This window comes from Branchiostoma lanceolatum, chromosome 2 (assembly GCF_035083965.1).
Source record: "Branchiostoma lanceolatum isolate klBraLanc5 chromosome 2, klBraLanc5.hap2, whole genome shotgun sequence".
NCBI lineage: Eukaryota > Metazoa > Chordata > Leptocardii > Amphioxiformes > Branchiostomatidae > Branchiostoma > Branchiostoma lanceolatum.
In genome coordinates this window covers 28,840,672-28,860,814 of record NC_089723.1, presented here as the reverse complement: position 1 = coordinate 28,860,814, position 20,143 = coordinate 28,840,672, and the positions used below count along the sequence as shown (strand labels likewise).

The 20,143-nt window shown below is 39.2% G+C and overlaps 1 protein-coding gene across 4 annotated transcripts in view; it reads left to right on the top strand.

The window, feature by feature from the left end:
- Nucleotides 1–20,143, top strand: part of LOC136428424 (S phase cyclin A-associated protein in the endoplasmic reticulum-like) — an 85,084-nt gene that overhangs the window by 57,218 nt on the left and 7,723 nt on the right. For all 4 annotated transcript variants that reach the window (XM_066417907.1, XM_066417909.1, XM_066417908.1 and 1 more), the window contains one exon: nucleotides 9,700–9,849. In XM_066417907.1, coding sequence (XP_066274004.1) covers nucleotides 9,700–9,849 — 150 coding nt within the window. The remainder of the gene's footprint in view (nucleotides 1–9,699; nucleotides 9,850–20,143) is intronic.

The window sequence follows — 20,143 nt, the reverse complement described above, 5'->3', positions numbered from 1 at the left end:
CAATGTGAAGTTCTGTCTTGTTGAGATTTTACAGTCAGACCTGCCTACAGTGACCGCTCAAGTTCTTGGGATAAAACGATCACTGTAGACAGGTGGCTATTACATACAGGATTCTTAATGCTTGGGTCTATGGGGAAAATTTTCTAAGGGACCACAAAAAATGGTTAGATGGTCCTTATGCAGAGGTGGGTACAGGGCTATGTCCAGGACCCGTCTTTCTGTCCTGGGACAGCAATTTGCTTGTGGGGACTAAACAAAGTCATGCAGAAAAGCTGAACATCATGCCATGAAATTGATTACAAAGTATTTCTGTAAGCTTAAAATGGCAGATTCAACAAGGAAATTATGAACATGGCCTCCCAAATAATGAGCAGAATGGAAACGAATTTTAAGCTGAAAACAGCCCACCACGGGCACCAGTACATGTTTGACTGTACTTGCTCTTGTCAGTTAGCATTTCTAGTAGACATGTAGGTAGGACCTGTGTTTTGTCTTACGTCTAAGTAGACAGAGTTGGGCAGGACTAGAGTGGCAGGTGCTGTTGTCCAATATGCTGTGATCAGACTAAACTCGGCAAAGAGCCGGCGGTATAAAAGCTACTTAAGTGCCGCCAGAGCCAGCAATCTTCCTCTCTGAACCACCTGCTGGCTGTCGCCACTTGCATCTTCCGTAATTTATGTTTAATGTTTTGCAAATCACCACATCATCCCCCAGGAAATATAGCCTGCCTTATATGGCACTGACATTTCTCCTTGAGTAAGCAGAGATTTGCCGTAATCCTTCTTGTGTAAGCTGAGAAATGCATGCCACCTGGTATATGGACTCATTTGGCGGCAATGTTTCACTGTCAGCTCCCATCATGATTAGTTCCTGTATTAAACCACTGCCAGCCTGCGGTTCATGCGTATTCTCGCGCCATTCATCATCTCGGCGTAGATCCGAACGACAGTTCCCGTCAGAACTCTCTCTTTCTCTTTCTCTCTCGCACAACTGAAGATAAGCTGCTACATATGTTGCCTTTCCGCGCAGTTCAGGACATTCTAGATGTCTTCACTATTTTAGAAGCCAAACATCAGGCTAAGTGGACGCGGCAGGTAGTAATATACCCCTTTGATTGGTAATTACTACAGGGAGGAGCATGTAGTTTGAAGGTAATTTTCCAGAGTTCCCGGTTGGTGCCCAAAATTGCTAGTTCCATTTGGGCTTGACCCGATGACCCACCGCCTGTGATCCCTTCCGCCGTAAAATTGCAGGTGTATTAACATGTCCATTATGGTGTTTGGAGGGGCTCGGTAGCACGTGGGTTACAGATGTACCCCGGGATGAGACCGGACAGGTGTGACTGGACAGGTGTGTCCGGAATATCAATGGACCTGTCCGCCGCCGAGATGCACCTTCTTCAGTATCTGTAGCAAGTCAATGTTATCTATTATGAAATATACTCCAAATGCAAGTGAATAGTACCACTGAAGTTTTAGCACTTTTATTATACCAACTACTGTTAGAACAGTGGGTCTTCCATTCACAGTGGGAATCCCTATTCTGTATTCAGGCAGTGTACATGTAGTCCTTTTTTGGTGGTTTCATTCTCTGAATTAGTCATCCAGACTGGCATACTGTACAGTATATCTAGCCAGTCAGAGCTTTTGCTTTTAGTATTGTGAATGTACACACAGACAGAAGTTTTTATTGGCTTTACTTACAAGTCAGCTGAAGACAAAGTCAAGGTCAATCTCCAAGCAGATGTATCTATAGGATCCTGTTAGCTTAAGACATGTTTTTGTATGTTGTAGACAGCATGTTGTATGTCTTTCTAGTGGTCCCCTAGAGGAAGCACATGAGCTAAAAATCCTGACATCTAGAAAGATTTAGATAATATCAGAAAACAGGACCTGATATCAAAGAAGCTAAACCCAGCATCTTGCTTGGAGGTTTGCACCTTTTTTCAAATCTTTGCCCCTGTATAATTATGTATATCTTACATATCTGTTCACGATAATTTGTATCCAGTAACCGATATTTGTTATTGTATGCTTGGGTGTGTACATGTACAAATGTAGCTTGTTTGAAGAATGAAATAAAATGGTATGATGATTATTATGTAAACAAGTAAAATCCAAGTAAACATCCATTCACATATCATTGTGTCAATAATTTTTTTAGATATATTTTTTTATTGACCTGGTACATTGTAGCTATAGATTCATGGCTAGCTCACGGGTCAAATGTCAAAGATAGTGCCAATATGGCAATATGTAGGGATCACTTGATAGGGCAAAATTTACATATTAAAGAACAACATCTCTAGTGTTGAATTACAGAATGGATACTGTTGGAACATGGGTCTTTCTTTTAGACAAAGACTATCAACCCAGAATTGAGTTGTTGAAATATTTCTTCTTTCCTAGAATTCTTCAACATAAGAACAGATTCATATAGCTTTAAGCAAGGTATTGAGTTTGATATGCAAAAGATGGGTGCCTCGGGTCGTTGTATGTAACCAGGGCTGTCTCCAGCTTCACATTTTTGTCTAGTCCTACTTATTGTTCAGGAGCCCTTGTTTTGTCATTTTCGTTGCCAATTCTATCATTTTAAGATTACAAAAATTTTGTCAATTTCATGACAATTTTTTATGGCCTGGGTGAAATTTTTGTCCCAACGAGCAAATTTCTGTCCTGAAGACAGACATGTTATAATATCATAATATACAGTACTGTATTATAACCAGCTGCTGCTGCTTGCTGTAAAGTTAAGTGTGTTACCAGTTGAACAACACAGATGCAGATACAGATACAGATATAGACAGAAGACAATTAAATGCATCTTCAGTTCAAATTCAGTTGTAAATGATGAAAAATAAAGAGTTATGCAACTTCTTAAGCGGTACATGTATATCATTTGTGGGCAATTATCACGGTATGCATTCTCTTTTACTGCCCATCTTCCATCACATCGTTGACCTGTATCAGAAAATACCTGATAGGACATCAAGCAGCACAGGTAGCTCTTCTGTTACTGCCTTGCTTCTTGATCAGAGGGGGGTCTAGGGAACAGTCCCCCCCCCAAGATTTTTGTTTGGGAATTCATGTAGATACCCCCAAACAAAAAATAGCAAATAAGCTCTACAAAATTTTCTCTCAATAGATCAAAAATAGATATTCAGTGGTGTAAAAAAAACAAATTTCCTGGTGGGGAATCCAAACTAGGACCTCCTTACCCATTTCCACAAATTGAACAAAGGAAAAATCATGCTAGGATTAGTCTTAATCTGTTGAGATTAGAAGCAGTGGCTGTTAAGACAAAAATGATCAGAATTAAATTCCCAGAAAACTATACTTTTATAAGGGAAGACAAGACCAACTGTTACAAAGTTAAAAAACTTGTACATAATTATGCAGAAGATACAATCTGTTTTGTAGCATTGCAGTTGTGGTAAGCATGGTACTGTTGGTACTTGATTTATATGTTCCAATTTTGGGTGTCAGATTCTTTGTGTAAACATGTTGGTTTTCCTGCCACAGGAATGCTCTTAATTAGTGGAACTATCTGATGTCTTACTTTGTTGTCATGTCCAAGCAGTCTGGTGAGTTTGACATAGCGTCAGTCTGTGTTACTGTAAAGTTTGACATTTTTGCTATGTTTTAAAGTCCACAGATCTTGGTGACCTTTCACTACAAACTCATCACCTAACAATCATATGTTGTCTTCCGTTGTGTTACTACTACATATTTTTTCAACCACAAATTGAAAGATACTGCAAACCTTTCATTTTCACCATACAGCAAAGTTCAAGTGCTGCAAACCTTAATGAATCTACAGTATCTTGCTACTACATTGTTGTCATTTTATATGCTGCAGTCATGGATGAATCTACTGTATCTCGATGCTACATAGTTGTCATTTATATGCTGCATACCTAAATGCATCTACTGTATCTCGATGCTACATTGTGGTAATTTTAAATGCTGCAAACTTAAATGAATCTACCGTATATCGATGCTACATTGTTGTCATTTTAAATGCTGCAAACTCAAATGAATCTACACTATCTCAATGCTACATTAATTATTGTCATTTCAAATGCTGCAAACTTAGGTTCACCGCAAACTTAAATGAATGTACAGTATCTGGACGCTACATTGTTGTCTGCCTGTCTTCTCTCACCTGGAAAGAGGACACCTTTCCTTAAGATGAGCGCTAATCTCCAGGGGTGGTCCCTGACTTATCTCAGGCCTAATCTGGTACCTGCCAGCTTATCCTGTTGTCCCTCCCACCCTATCAGATGAGTCACAGGAGTCCTAGATTATGTTCTGGCTCATTTAACGGACAAGTCACCCAGTCCTGGTGACTCTCTTATCCTTTGTCTCTGTGTAAATTGTTCAGGGCTCGAAATGCCCAGCGGCAAATTGCAGAAGAAATTTTGTGATTGACAGATAAAATTACTAAAAACAAAAGCAACTTTTGCAGGTAAAGAATTCAAGTGGGTAGCATGAATCCCCATTTACGAATAAGTAGGTATCAGCACGGTACACGTACAACCATTGTTGTTCTGGTTCATTCTTTGTATAGTGTTCCATTAGAGCACAAGATAATGGGATGATACTTTTGGATATTAAATAATCATAGACTCCAATTTGCACCCACTTAAGTACATTTTTATGAGACACTACTTGAAATATATGTTTGTATGCATTGATACATTGTATACAAATCATAAAAGTGGTATTTGCAGAAAGGATGGCAGGAAAGATAACTTGAGAAACTGCTGGCAGGTACTATAAATGCATTTACGTTCGCGTGGTTTTTATTTTGCGGTAGGGAGAAAATAGAGTGTTCGCGGTGGTTTTAAATTTGCGTTTGAAACAATAGTAGCGCTACAGTTAGCGCTTTAAGTTCGCGCTGAAAGTTCACTGGAAAAATCGCGAACATAAAACCACCACGAACATTTCTGCATTTACAGTATTTCCAGCCCTGCTGTTTACACAGCGAAGTACACTTGGAGAAGCTGGAACAATGGCAGCTCAGTATCTTGATTGTATCTGACATGTACCCTGCAGCGAGATGTACCTCCTCATGCGGTATGACAACTTCATGAGTTCTGACTGGGGCGGGGTACGACCTTTGCTAGATAAGTGGGAGAAGAATCAGCAGATATAGCGCAGGACTGTATTCTACATGCCGTAAATCGTTTTTAAGTTCCAGTGGACTTCATTCTGAGGTAGGAGGGAAAAAGAGGCACAATACAGTAGTAAGAAAGTTTTCACTTCAGTAAAAGCTTAATACTTTGAAAACTGTGAACATAAAACTGAAAGCAAAGATTTCACGAAGTACAGTACATGCGCTTTATTCTATAATACATGTACACATGGTAGGAGTTGGGGAAAAAAGAGGCACAATACAGTACGAGTAAGAAAGAGCACATATTTCTGTTTTGATGAGTTTTAATCAATAAGGGCTTACCTTGGAAACTGTGAACATAAAACCAAAATCGAATATTTCACGAAGTACAGTACATGCGCTTGCTTCTGTAATTCACATTTGTGGTAGGAGGAAAATAGAAGCATTCACTGCATGTTTGTATCTACATGTACATGTAAAAGCAGTTGCTACAATTTCTCCTACCTTTTCTTTATTAAAGCCCCTCAAAGAATAAGATTTCTACTTGTCAAAAAATATGATATTACAAGACATTCTTTATTGACACAACAAAAGTACAGCGACTTATGTAAAATGTGGGACAATTCATTTTCTCCAGCAACAATAATGAATATAGAATCTTACAGTAGATTAGACACAGTGTTCAGTGTTCACTGTCTGCATTGTGATTTATTATCTCATGTGCAATCAGCCTTGGGGTGTGAAATTGCATTAAAGATTAAAGATGATGACTATTTCAGGTGTGATAAGTTGTCCGGTACTGTAAATACATTTCAAGTTCGCGTGGTTTTTTATTTTGTGGTAGGGAGAAAATTGAGTGTTTGCGGTGGTTTTAAGTTTGCGTTTGAAACGATAGTAGCACTACGGTCAAAGGTGGGCAAAGAATTTCACGGTGGTTTTTAAGTTCGCGCTGAATAGTTCACCGCAAAAACCGCGAACATAAAACCACCGCGAACATTTCTGCATTTACAGTATGTTGTCACCTCTATCTATGTGGTATGGAGGGAAAAGGTGGAATGTGTGTACATGTACCAATGTTAGTGACTCCAATGTCGATTGTTGAAGTCAGTTTCTCCTCGGTACATATATGAGTTAAGAGTTGCAGGGACTGTTTTAAGTTACAGATACTGTAACTGTCAAACTTGTATAGGCAGTGACTGTCAAACTTTTTTACACAACGATTGCCAAACTTGTGTCTCACTCTGTACCAACAACCCGTCAAGGCATTTAGCATTCTCCAAGCAGAGGTATTGTGGGTTGTGGGTGCTAGGAGTGGCTGCGATTTCCTTCATGATAGGAATTGCAGCCACTCCTATTCCACAATGACCAAAACCTCTGCTTGGAGAATACTATAGGCATTTAGCAAAAGTGGCTACTATCATGAAGTGGACATGCTATGGTCAGTCCAAGGGGCGACCAAAAAGTGTACTGGCAGTTGAGTTTAAGATGAAGGTCGAGGACGCTTGTACTGAGTCATACAATGTCATGTACATTTTAGGCAACTGGGATATGACAGTTTTAAGTACATGTATATCATGGTAGCTGGAAACTGTAACCTTTTCACTGCTAAAGTAGCTTTTGGCTTAAGATTTATCTCCGTTAAGAGGTTAAGCAGTAGGGAGCAGGTTAAAGTTGAGTGACATTTTAGCTGCAACTTAATACTATGTATAGTTCTTCTGTTTACGAGCGCCTTGCTAAGCGCTGATAAATTGTTATGATACGATGGTAATTTTGTTTCGGGATATTTCCCTTGGGCACAGAGCCTTTTGTTTTTCGATTCTCCACTGACAATTCTTCCCACGTCACCGCTGTCACCTCCCCATTGTCCGTGCTCACACCTATATGAATAATTAAGTATCTTATCACAACTTTGGTTTACGGGCGATTACGGTTTGTAACTTGGTGCCACGGTGTCTGTATTCCACGGCAGGTAAAAAACATTGGTCAATGGGGTGCTAAATGAAAGATGATTTTGTTTTTACAAAGCTTGCACCTTACGTGTGTTTCCTTGCATTTCTTATATCTGCAAAAAACTCTGAGAAAGCTGAAAATATACCTGTGCAACAGGTGTAAGGATGGCGTCTTTGGTAGAGGCCGGTTCTTAAGAAGTATCCTAACAGGTGTACCAGCGTAACAAAAGGATCTTTTCGAGGTATTGATAACAATAGGGTATGATGCTGCTGCACCCACCACAGCAGTTACCACATAGAAAATGGAGTTCACTTTACATACATACTCAGATCATTTATATTTAGGTGGACTGTTTTTTAGATGTGCAATTTTTAATCCTGAAATAAGTTTGAACAGATCCAAAATACATATATAGCATATCCCCAAAATGTAATGTGTATACATGAGACTGTCGATGATCAGCTTGACTGATGAATTGCTTGTATTTGGTCAGAGATAAAGACAACTGTCAACAACAACTAGACACTGTTTAACCCTTGACCGGCATGGTTCCTCAGTTGCAATGTGTTATCAAGCATGTCGAGTTGATAGTTACAATAGAATTTATCACAGTATCTGATTGATGTTTGGTCAGCATTGTCGGAATTCTGTCCATTACACACGATTTCTTTTCTGACATATGAAAACTATCTATGGGTATGATACTAATATCTATAATAAGGGTCTTCATTCATTCAGTATTACTATTATGTACGTGAACGTGGCCTTATACATACTAATGTAGATAGGTTCTGGATACAACGTGCTGTCTAGTATGCAGATAATACTTGCCTTTTTTTACCACAAATATTATGGTATCACAAACATTATGGTAAAAAAAGAATTACACTAAGCATCAACATCATTATTGCCGATACCTTAAATGGGGAAATCTTTGCGTGGATTGAATTTTGCAGTAGGGACAAAATGGAGTCTTTGCGGTGGTTTTAAGTTCGCAGTTGAAACTGCAGGGTTTTACCGTAAAAGTGGAAATGTTCGTGGCGTTTTAAGTCCTTGGTAAAGAGGTCATCGTGAAAAATGTGAACATAAAACCACTGCGAACATTTCCCCTTTTGCAGTATCAGTATTTATATATTATACTGAAGTGTCATTGTTCTCCATTTTCCCGTCTATTGTGCCCCGTCCCACCCATTCACGAACCACATATACGAGGTCTCAATCTACTGGCCTCCTCCAAGTTATTTTAAGAATAAAATTTTTTTTGAAAGATTGTTTTTAAGTTAAGATTTACTACCTAAAACAGACTGCGCAGTCATCAGAGAGAGCGTGTGTATTCATACCGATAAAAAAACACACACCCCACACTTCAGCTCAACAAGGCTGGAGACATTAGCATGTGAAAGTTCCCCGTTTTACAGCTCCGTCGAGTGGCAAAAGGAAAGTTGATTAAAGGCACCACCTGCCAGTTGTGTTTATTTTTCACAGATAAATAATTGATGAGGTGTATGATTACTTCTCATTGTGGGGGTAACCACCGCTCATCAGTCATTCGGCTCACCAGGTGTAATAAAAAAGGAAACTGGAAGAATAGGGATATCATTATACATGTATGATCACCCAGTCAAGGCACACACAAATGTAGCAGTGTGACTATCCTTTTGTTTGCAAGGTATATTGTATTTTGTGGTGCGTAACAGAACAAAATCAGAATTGCTCTGAGGAAGGTGACAGACAGTCACTGAAACGTTGGTATTGAACGTAACATTGCGTACAAAGAACTTTCTTATCCAGTGACTTACCAGCCTGATGAAACTGTTCACAAAGGTATAAGGTGTATAAATCCTTTAAAAAAAGGAGTCAGGGACCTCAGGTGTTCTATGTCTGTAACCTGTAACCTAAGAAGGTTAGGATATAGCTAGGTTGGATAATGTTTACGCATACCCCTAGTTTTTGAGGGATACACATTGTCTTTCCTGTGTTTGTTTTCTTTAAAATGCTTTCTTTTTATTTTGTTTAATCCGCTTGACCTTTAGCAGGTTAATGCTCGAAGGCTTTAACCTGTTGTTTGGTCTCAATATACACAATGCATAAATCTGTACATTGTATAGTGGTGAGACATTGTGCTGATCACACCTGTGTTCTCTTATGGCTTCCCCTAGGAAATAGGTCTGAACCCTATCCTTCACTTACATTCGTTCTCACAAAGGTAAAGCGATCAGAGGAGTGGACTGGCGTTAAGATAGGAATGGATACCAGGCTACCAGAGTAGTGTGTCACTTATGTCAAATTAATCATTTGAAAATTGTCATGACTTGATGATAATTTGAGTGGTGGAAAATATACCTATACCATCAGAACAAAGCTAAGACAGGTATTTCCAATGGCTTATCTCATACAGTAGTAATATTCCTGTTGCCAAGTTTCTATTCACAAAAATTAGAGCTTCTTGACAAGTCCTGTTCAGAGCCAAGCTAGATAAAAAAAACTAACATCTGTGCCAAAGTATCAGAGACAGTCAATTCCAAAACATATGCAGACTTGTTTCCTATTAACCAATAGTAGAAGGTATAGTGTTACATTTTGGTATATTTCCAGTGTAATCATGTCTCTCCCTCTCTACTGTTCTTACAGACTGCACTGGGAGAAGAGGGTATCTCACTGGAGTTTCGCCACATTGCCAGCTACCTGCTGTGGTACTGCACACATTGGACCAATCAGGACCTACTTCACGAGGTCATCCTTATCGTTGGATACTTCACCGCCCTTAACAGTGACAATCAGGTATGGCTCACTTTCTTGCCATGTATTTCTACTATACAGTGGACCATCAGCATTTCTACTATTGTTCGTTCAAACCCTTGTAGTGCCTAGTGGCAGATAGAACAACAAGTTTCCTTACTGTTTCTGTAGCAGGGTACTGTAATTCACTTTAAGTTCACGGTAGCAAAATTTCACGGTGTAAGAAAAATGGACATTTTCACTGAACTTTAACTTCACAGTGGCAGCAAGTGACTTGCACAAAGGATGTGTGAAGGAATCATGAATAGGTTTTTCACTGTGATGATAAGTTCACGGTCCAGCAGTGACAGTGAACACAGTGAACTTAAAGTTACAGTGAAAGAAACAAGAACTACAGATATTTTTACATGGAGCGGTTGCTAGCCCTTCACTTTTAACACGCTTGAGGCACCACCTTAAACACGGGACCCCCATTTTACATCCCTTTCGAAGTACAGATGCAGCCCCAACTGAGATGCCCTTCCCAGGATTGAACCGAGGTCTCCCAGTCACCAACTAGACTAGATGATATTAAAGGCATGGTGGCCACATTTGTTACACCAAAACCCAAGTCCAGTATTAATGTAACATTTGCATTTTATAACTGCAATAAATAGATCAGATATCCACCCTGGACCAAAATGGTTTTTACATTTATTACATGTGGGACAATTGCTTCATAATTGGCAAACTGTGAAATAAAAGTGCATCTGGAAAGAGGAAATAGTTTCTGACTTCTTGTCCACACAAGAATTGTTGCAAATACCTGAGAAATTTTCCTCCCATTTGAGGTTTAGTAACTAGACATTGGGTAGATATGCCAAGAAAAGCAACATCTGTTAGATTTGAAAGAGAGCTATAATTGTGGCTGACATTGTGGATATTAGATATATCTGATATTCAACTTATGGCTAAAGGTATGATTTGAAAATGTGAAAGGATGTTAAGTCAAGGTTTGAATATTCATGAGAATGTTGTTTACATCTCCATAGACCAGATGACTGTTTATCCGTGGGAATATCAAATAAGATATTAATAAGTGCTGCAAGGTTGTTTACAAAAACCATACTGTTTTACAGCACCTTCGTATGCATGAATATGTCAAAATATCATCATATGATTCACAGTGGGGTCAAATCCGGAAGCTTAGGAAAAATTGTGCCTAAAGCTCCCAGTCAATATACATATGCATCCGAACGACACTGTCCTAATACAAGTCCACAGGAAAAATCGAAAGCAATAAGTCACTTTTGTTGCCCTTACACCTTTGCGTCATCCGTCTTGTGAATGGGTAACCTTGTCTCTGCCCCTCCCCGCAGCCCCAGTGTACATGTGTGCAGGTTATATTAGAAAGGGTCGAGCCAAGGACACAGGCCTCATGTATTCCGTGTCCCTGCCTGGCTTGATGGTTCCAGACAAACACCTTGCAATCCTGCCCACATTATTCACCCTGCCTCACATGTGCAGCGTCCTGTGGATACCTGGCAGACAAAACAGTCTTCATCCTGTAATTCCCCTTGATTTATGCGCATAGATTATCATACACCAACTTTGGTTGATAACCTTGGACACTTCTATTATGATATCCCTGTAAGTAACAAAGCTGAGGTGAAATAAGAACAAAGAAAATGGCATGTAAATCTGTGGTTTTGTTCTCAAAAAAAGGACAAACCATTATGTCTTAATTGCACTGTAAATACAGAAATGTTCGCAGTGGTTTTATGCGGTAAGCTCTTTGATGCAAACTTAAAACCACTGCTTAATTTTTCCCTCCTACCCCCTTGTCTATTGTCTCAAACGCGAACTGAAAACCATTGCGAACACTCCATTTCCTCCCTACCGCCAAATCAAAACCATGCAAACTTAAATGTATTTACAGTAATTTTTTGGTGCAAGCATTTCTTTAACGTTGCTTGTAGAAGTGCCTCCTGAAGTATTACAAAATAGCAATATGTGTTCTTCATAATTCTCCTGTGCAATATGCTGATGTTTATGACTTGTAGCACAGCTGGCCTACAAACCTGTATTGTAATATCATGACTCTTGACACCAGCTATGCCAGGGCTTAGCGTCACCCCCTACTCTCCAGCAATCAATTTTTTTATTCACATTTGGGCCCCCTCACCCTCATTTTTTACATTTTGATGTTGATGTGAACACAATGTATATGTATTCAACTTTATTCTGTTTATATGCTACTTAAACTGCTAAAATTTCTTTGTTGTATCAGAATGGTATGATTTTCATGGATTATGATATCCAGACATCAATTTGCCACTGTTGGACACCTTATATTTTTGCTCAAATAAACCAGCGATTATCATAAGGCCATGTTAACCAGGCCAAGCCTGACACCTGCAGTAAGTGATACCTGACCTACAGAATGTAGATCATACCTGCAACCCGATACAATCTCCCTCAGAACAGCAGATTCAATTTGCATTTATTGGAAGATAATAGAATTGAAAATCACTGTGCTACTTTGCTGGTAGCATTTTACGACTTCGGGGAAAAGGCCAGACAGATCCGGTCACTTTGATAACAGATTTTCACTGTCACTTGCAGGCATTTTTGCTTTTTGAAAGTCATACGGTATTCCTATGTTGCTAGCACTTAAAGACAAAAAGTTAGGAGATAAGTTTATGGTGTGATTGATGGCAGTTGTTTCATGACATATGACTATCCTAAGGTGCTTTATTGACAAGCTGTCACATGGTAAGAATCGAGTCTATATTGAATGTGGTTCAAAGGGAATACGGTGGTAGTGTCTGTCTGGGTTAAGTCTCCTCTGGTAGAGTGTTTTATTATTCCATTCCAGGTGGTCTTGAGTTTTTGTGCAATTTTGAAGAGCAGTCAAAATTGCCCCAAAAAAACACTCGGGGGGCCGATAAAAGATGGTCTGTGTGGACAGGTGGTCACTATAGAAAGGATTCTTCATGCTCGTTTCAATGGGAAAAATTATCTAAGGGACCACCAAAAAGTGGCCACATTGGCCAGGTGGTCACGGTTATGAGGACAAGTTTAACTGTTAAAGGGATTTTTGTTTTTAAATAATTGCAATTTGAGTTGTTTTGAAAACAATGTCAGTTTTGTTAGTTAAAGAAATATTTCAAAATGTTGTGTGATAAAATTTTTCCCTTGCTCTGCTAATGTACAAGAAACACTTTTCAACCCTCCCAGTGACATGGTAATTGTAAAGATCAATTTTGATTGGTGCTGACAATAATGGGATTAAAGACCAGCCCTACTCCACTCTGTCCAGTTCCCAGCTCCTGTTAACAATCAGAACAGGTGCATTGAAACAGCTACAACAGACACTTTGTCTACAACAATACTATTCACATTGTTATGAGGGCCTGCATGCCCCTTTTACGTAGAGCATAATCGGCCGTTTTAATTTTACATAGGGCGTAGAGCTTTCTGAATTTAGCGTATTACGTAGCCAGCCCTCCGAATTTAGCGTAGAGCGTTGTCGGGACCCCCCCACCCCCCATGCAGGCCCTCTGTTATGTTCTTTCTTTTACAATGCTAACGTAGCTTAAATGTGGATTAAGTTTAACCTTTCCATATTCTACATGTGCATCAGGTTGAAAAATATTTTGTTTTTTTGTCAGTGTAATACTGTTTACAATGGCATACTCGTGAATATACAAAATGTAGTACTGGATCAGATATTTCTATTGAATAACTTTCCATGTCTCAAGACACATACATTGTAGTTTCTATTTATAGAGGCTGAAAGAGGGAGGGAAGTTTTGCTTTTGAAGTAGTTTTGGCTTGATGAGTTCCATCATTTGCCATGTATATTAATTTCTAAGCTGTGCAACTGACGTACGGAGCTTTGTGTATTATACAATCTCTCTGAAATTTGTTTTGCCGACATTTACAAGTGGACAGGGGAAAAGAAGGAGAGAAGTTTTTCTTTTGAAGTTTTCACACAATTAATTCCATTTTTTCCCACATGTATTAATTTCTAAGCTGCGCAACTTATGTGTATTATACACAATCTCTCTTTCTGAAATTTGTCCCTATCACGGGGCTTCCTGCCCTGCCTGTGGGGCCTCTAATCAGCTGTCTTGTTAATGACACGCTGCTGAAAACTTTGCACACCAAGGTGGTAGTTAAGCCTCCTGCATGGGGCCCGGTCCTGTGGTACAGAGGTGTTTTGATGGTGCTTTCAGCTTTTTTGCACATCTGCTTCTCTTTGCATACAGCTGATTGTTGCTTCCAACACTGCCATCTTTCTATTTGATACATCAAATCTTTATGGCACTTTTTGGTAGATTTTGGCACCAAAAGTGGAAATATTGCTTAGAGCAAAATTTCTCTTAATTTTGCCATTTGTAACAACTTCTCATATTTTATCACATTTTGTGTTCATCTATGGCCAAAAGATGGCTAGTACGTTATTGATGTTGAACTGTGCGTGGTACTTAAGACCAAAACAAAGTCGATTTGTAAACAAATCCCAGGTTTTGACACATCCACACCGCATGACAATGTCACATTTGTACTCTTTGAATATCCCTAGGGAATATGATGAGGTAGATTTAAATCATTTTGTATAGAAATGACCAAATTTCAAATATTATTTTTGATCCTTTGTTTCCTATATGTACATAAGGGGCCTTTAATCTAGAAAAGCCACAGATTCACTTGATCAAGGTTGTTCAATTATTCTCTAGACCAGGAGACAGGATATTTTGCATGTTTTCTGAAGAAATGTTGGTACATCTTAAGAGAGAGACTTTCCAGTTGAAAAGAGAGTGACAGTCTGTGTGTCAAGCAGAGGTGAGAGGCATTGAACCAGATCACGTAAAGTCCAGCATCAATCTGTTCCGGAGTCGTGAAAATTTGTTGATGGATGACCATCAGTCCACGCTACAGCAGACAGAGTCATCACGCTGTAACCAGACCGGCCAATCAGACATGACCATAGATGAACAGATGGGGGGGCACATACCGCATCATGACCTGAAAAGAAACACATCTGCCAAAAGCCATTCTCACAGACCCTTTCTTTAAAATCATGCTAATTGATGATAATTGGCTGGCCATAGGGACCCTGGTAGTTACAGGCTGCACTCCACATCCCTCCGTGACACACAATTTTGTTTTCATTTGATAACTCTATTATCAAAATTATGGTACAAAACTTAGTGCTAATTTATTCTGTGTTTACTTTTAGATGTCGTCAAATTTTGATGAAGGTCTAGCACTAACCTTGGGGGTTTACATGTACAATATATTTATATCAACTTTATTAACAATGGAAAACTTTCCAAAAAGGGAGCCATAGCTAAGCTTCATGAGCTATGTCGGAAAACCATTTCACTTCGTCTTAAACATTACGCTTCAAGTTCCACGGAAGAATATGTGTTGTGTACCTGCATATTGTATGTTTTTGACTGTCAGTGAATAAATAGAACGAAGTACGAATTGTACCTCAGCAATATTGTGTGATTTGACAAAACTAAAAACTACGTAAGTTTAAAGGGAGATGCAATTCAAATTTCCAGATGGAAAGATGCATATATTAATCCCCTAGTTGTACAAAATTTACTCACCTTGAGATCAGCATCAAAGATTGCAAAAGATTCCTTCCATAATAAGAAAACCCAGTGTTCTCAGTAATCTTTTTGAGTTGGAACTACTGGTAATTTTCTTGCTTGGTATGAGGTTGTGTGCATGTGTATCTTGGATTGGCCCAAACTGCATATAACCTAGGACCTCCATTACATGTAACGTTTGATTGTAAATTGTCGTCGGTAGGAAAACTACAGGTTGCGAGTTTGAAGCATGACTTCTGCTGCCTACCTTGTGGTGTAGACACTTGTGCATAGTTTTCAGTAGTCTTCTTGCGTTTTCCTGCATACAAGCTTGTATATTTTGTATCAGCCCAAACTGCATATAACCTAGTACTGCCATTACATGTACATTTGATCGTAAATTGTCGGAAAACTACACATACAGGTTGCGAGTTTGAAGTATGACTTCTGCGGCCTACCTTGTGGTGAAGACATTCATGCAGACTTCCAGTTGTCATTTTGCATACTAGCATGTATATTTTGTATTGCCCTGCATATAACCTAGGACCGCCATTACATGTACATGTACGTTTGATCGTAAATTGTCGTTGGTAAAAAAAATACAGGTTGCGAGTTTGAAGCATGACTTCTGCTGCGTACCTTGTGGTGTAGACATTCATGCGGAGTTATCAGCCGCGCCATGGCTGCAGGCCACGGACCTTATCTCCCCCCCGCATCTCCCACCGCCTCTGGGAAGGATGATGGGATAGCTCTGCATCCATCTTGTTTCATATTTCCCCCCACCGCCGGGTACGTCCGATCTGATACCGCCCTAGAATCGCTGCTTCAGAAGTCAATACACGGGTTGACAAATTGCCACGATGAAAACTTAACTATCTGCTTGATTCCCAGTGTAGCAATCGGAGATACATATTTATTAACTTGCTTCTGGTCACAGATTTTTTTTCCTCAGACATTTTTATTCAAGCCTGAAGACATATAAAGAAAACGCAAGTATGGTTGAATATTGATGGTCTATGAGATAAATCTGAAGATAAAGAACAATTTGAAAAGACGGGGACATTAAAAAATACACTGAACTCAGTGTACTGTCTCTGACAGTCTGCCATCATTAAATTGAGTTATTTGGGTATTATCACCAATACAAGTGTGCAGTGTATGTGGACTGATAATATGCAATTATGGTACAATAAAAATAGGAAAGACAAAATTGTCCTTCATAAAGATTCTCTTGTCTGACAAAGCCAAACCTTTGTGTGTTCATAAATTTTGTGTGTATGTAGTTGTATAACAAACTTGCGATGGCTTTGCACAAATGTAAATATTGCCAGCCAATAAGTTACACATTGCAGTCATAATATTATGGATTTGTTCAACATTTTGGCATATCCTTGTCGATATTCCAATAGGATTTCTTGTGGCGATAAAATATTTATTCGTGTTGGTTTATATCTTTAAAAGGAAAGCAGTTTCATGTACATGTACCGTTTTATTGATATTACTTTGATGTGGCTGCTGTTTATGATAGACAATATCACAGTTGTAAAGTTGTAACTGCTGCAGTTCTAAAATGTATGTGGTCCTAAGTCTTCACTGTACTGAGCAAAGTAGAAAGTCAGGTTCATAACTTCATTCCTACTCCTTTTAAAGTTACTAGTATCACCCCCCCTCCCCTCTCATCTACTTTTCTATTTTCCCATTTCCTTTTATGTTACTCATTGCACAGTTTTGAAATCGAAGTGTATTAGATGTCTTCTATAACCAGTCTTCATTGAATTTCAATGATACCAAATAGAAATATGTACAAATCTACAGATTCATCACATTATCTACAGAGGGGAGGATGAGAACTAATTAGTTACCACCAAAGATGCATGACATCTTTATCCTTGTCCCAACTGTCTCCGTGTTTCCAATATAGAAAGTCCCTATCCGGTACTATTGTTATGTATCACTTCCTGTCTAATGTACCCTCCCTAGAGGACAGCTGCCAGGTTTACGGTCTCTTTGGTCCTCATTTTCTGCTTTTCCCACCTCGCAGGGCTCCCCGTTCTCCCAGCAACAGTAGGAAAGCATGTTTTATATTGCCCCCATATAGCTGCGGCGTTGAGCCGGCAGGTTCCCATGTGAGGCCCGGAGTTGTCCCTAAATGGTGTAATTAACACTGCAAGTGGACCAATGTAAATAATAGTGGCGCTCTGTGGCCACATCAGTCATTGTCAGGTGTGAAGCGGCCGACACCTGGGATGGAGGGACGCGGGGACGCCACAGAGATGGATGGATGGAAGTAAAACTAAAGTGCAGTGTGATATTTGTGGTAAACTTTTTTTACTTCCACAGCTCTGTTACAGCCTAAGGCTTTCCATGGGGGAGCAACTATAACACTGTACAGATTTTTATTACAGGCGCGCTGCTATTGTTTGAAAATTGTAAGAGACCCCCAAACACACATATTCTTTTTTAAAACACGTTTTTTTTAAATGGTCAGAAAACACTGGCATCTTACCTGCTTTGCTGTTCAAATACCATTCTACCTATAGATAATTATTTTTTGTGTTGTTACTTGATTTTATATGAAAGTACCCTGTCAATATTCTTGGAATTGGACAGGCTTTACTGAGAATAAAGTACAAAATTTGTTCCGGAGTCAAGAAAGATGTTAGCAACAGCAGGTGAATGCAATGCAAAAGTTTATTATCGGGTGAAAATGCTATTTGCCAACTACTATTCTAAAAAGAAAGACAAGGTATGATGATTATGTTGTGAATTTATAAAAGGATCAAAAGTCCTTCCGAATTGTACTTCGATCATAGAACTGATATAACGGCCTGATGTTAAAGACTAAACACAATATATGATAATGGAACTTTTAACATCAAGGTCCAGTATACATGTACATGTATGTCTGATATGATCTTGTACACATTACACCAGCGTGTCTACAAATGCACACCTAGATCTGTGGACCTACGGTTACAATAAGTGCACCTTTTTGATTGGATCGCTCTGCACCAAGTTTTATGGTGGCACTTCTGGGACCTGTCCGTGGTACAGATTATATTTCCCTCTCTGCACTCTGTATATCCCTTCCTATACTCTTTATAGGGAAAAGGGAAATGTATTGTTTTTGCTCACTATTCTTCTTGCTCTTGTTCTTTTCCTTCTGTCAGTTGACCCAGAACCTTTATAGAACTTCAAGTTACCACACTGTTATCTTTAGGCCAAATGACATGGGGTTTGATATGTGTGAGGCTTGGGAAATGCACTTAGACTGACTTCTCGTATTTTCCCAACTAGTTTCTTGTTCCTTTTCTACTAGTAGAGGAGGGGGAAAGTTAACCTTTATTGTTGGAAAATATACTGACTATCCCCTAAAAGAGTCTGGGATTTTCTGCATTTTTATGGTGGAAATTCATACTTTCATAGTACTTCAAAATGTATAAGGAGAAAGCTTGACTGTATGTCATATAATACAAACTTCTTTTTGTGTGTTGCCTTTGTGAGGTCAGGTGTGATAAATGCATATGACACGAACCTTGCATAACTGCTGGTCGATTTGCATATTTGACCCATAAAAGTACCTCTTAGACATTGCATGTGTGGTTGGAGGTAAATACCGTGTCTGACTTGTCATAACTCATTAATTCACAAAGATCTAACCGACCGCCTTTTTGTTGCATGAATGTTGTGGGAATAGTCTGTCAAACTCTGTTTATCAAGATATGATTTTTAAACACGTAGTATCTTTTTTTTTGGTTACCATTTTGTGATTGATTTGGCCCATGTAGTCCTTTGTTGTCTCACATCTATCAACTGTGGAAGTGCTGTATTATAATTGTGCCCATTTTATTGTCTTCCACGCCCACATTGAATGAAATACATACATTAACAGTTACCTTCCCGCTGCTGTACATGTGGAGTGTTGCTAAACGTTACTGTGTCCGCTCCCCTGAGTTTTCCCCTCTCCAGAGCACAGTAAGACTGGCAGTACACGGGTCATCCCTGGCCATGTTTGTGGCTTATTGATTCCTAGAGACATTCCCCGAGGCCACATCCACAGATTTCCCCCCATTTCCCAGAGGCGCCGTAATTAGTTCTACAAATACTGGGGTGGATTTGGAGTCTTCATTATTGGGGTAAATTGAAATCGATGCAGAATTAATTAGCCTGTGTCTGGTAGATGATCTCTGGGTGGGGATGGCGGTTGAGCCTGCATCTTTCTCTGTCCCAGCGACTTTCAGTTTGTCGTGTTTTAGCTGCAGAGATGACTTCGGGTTTTACACTTTCGCTGTTGGAAGTCTGCCAACGCGAACGTTATAATTGCATCTAATCAGTACCCTGTGTTAAGACTTGGCACTGTCTGCACACAATTTCTATTACAGCAAAAGAATCACCTAAACTGTTTTTCTTTCATTATCAGCACACCCCCGCCCACCTAAAAGCACCATTCCCCCACTATTTTTCCAAGCTAACTACCAACTAACCATTGGATCCAAGAAATAGTTTTTCTGATGGAAAGATTGGTGAATCCTCTTATCTCATGGAATGTTAATGTAATTTAGGAAAATGGAAACCCAATTTTTATGTTAATTTGCATAGGAAAAGAGGCAGCTTTGATTTAGATGGGAGACCTAATCTGATAGAAATTGATAAATTTTTCAGTGCCGGGATTTTCCAAGAACAAGCTAATCATTAAAAGCATGTGTGCATAAAAGCAATCCATAATTGAAAGCGTTTACAGGAAAGTG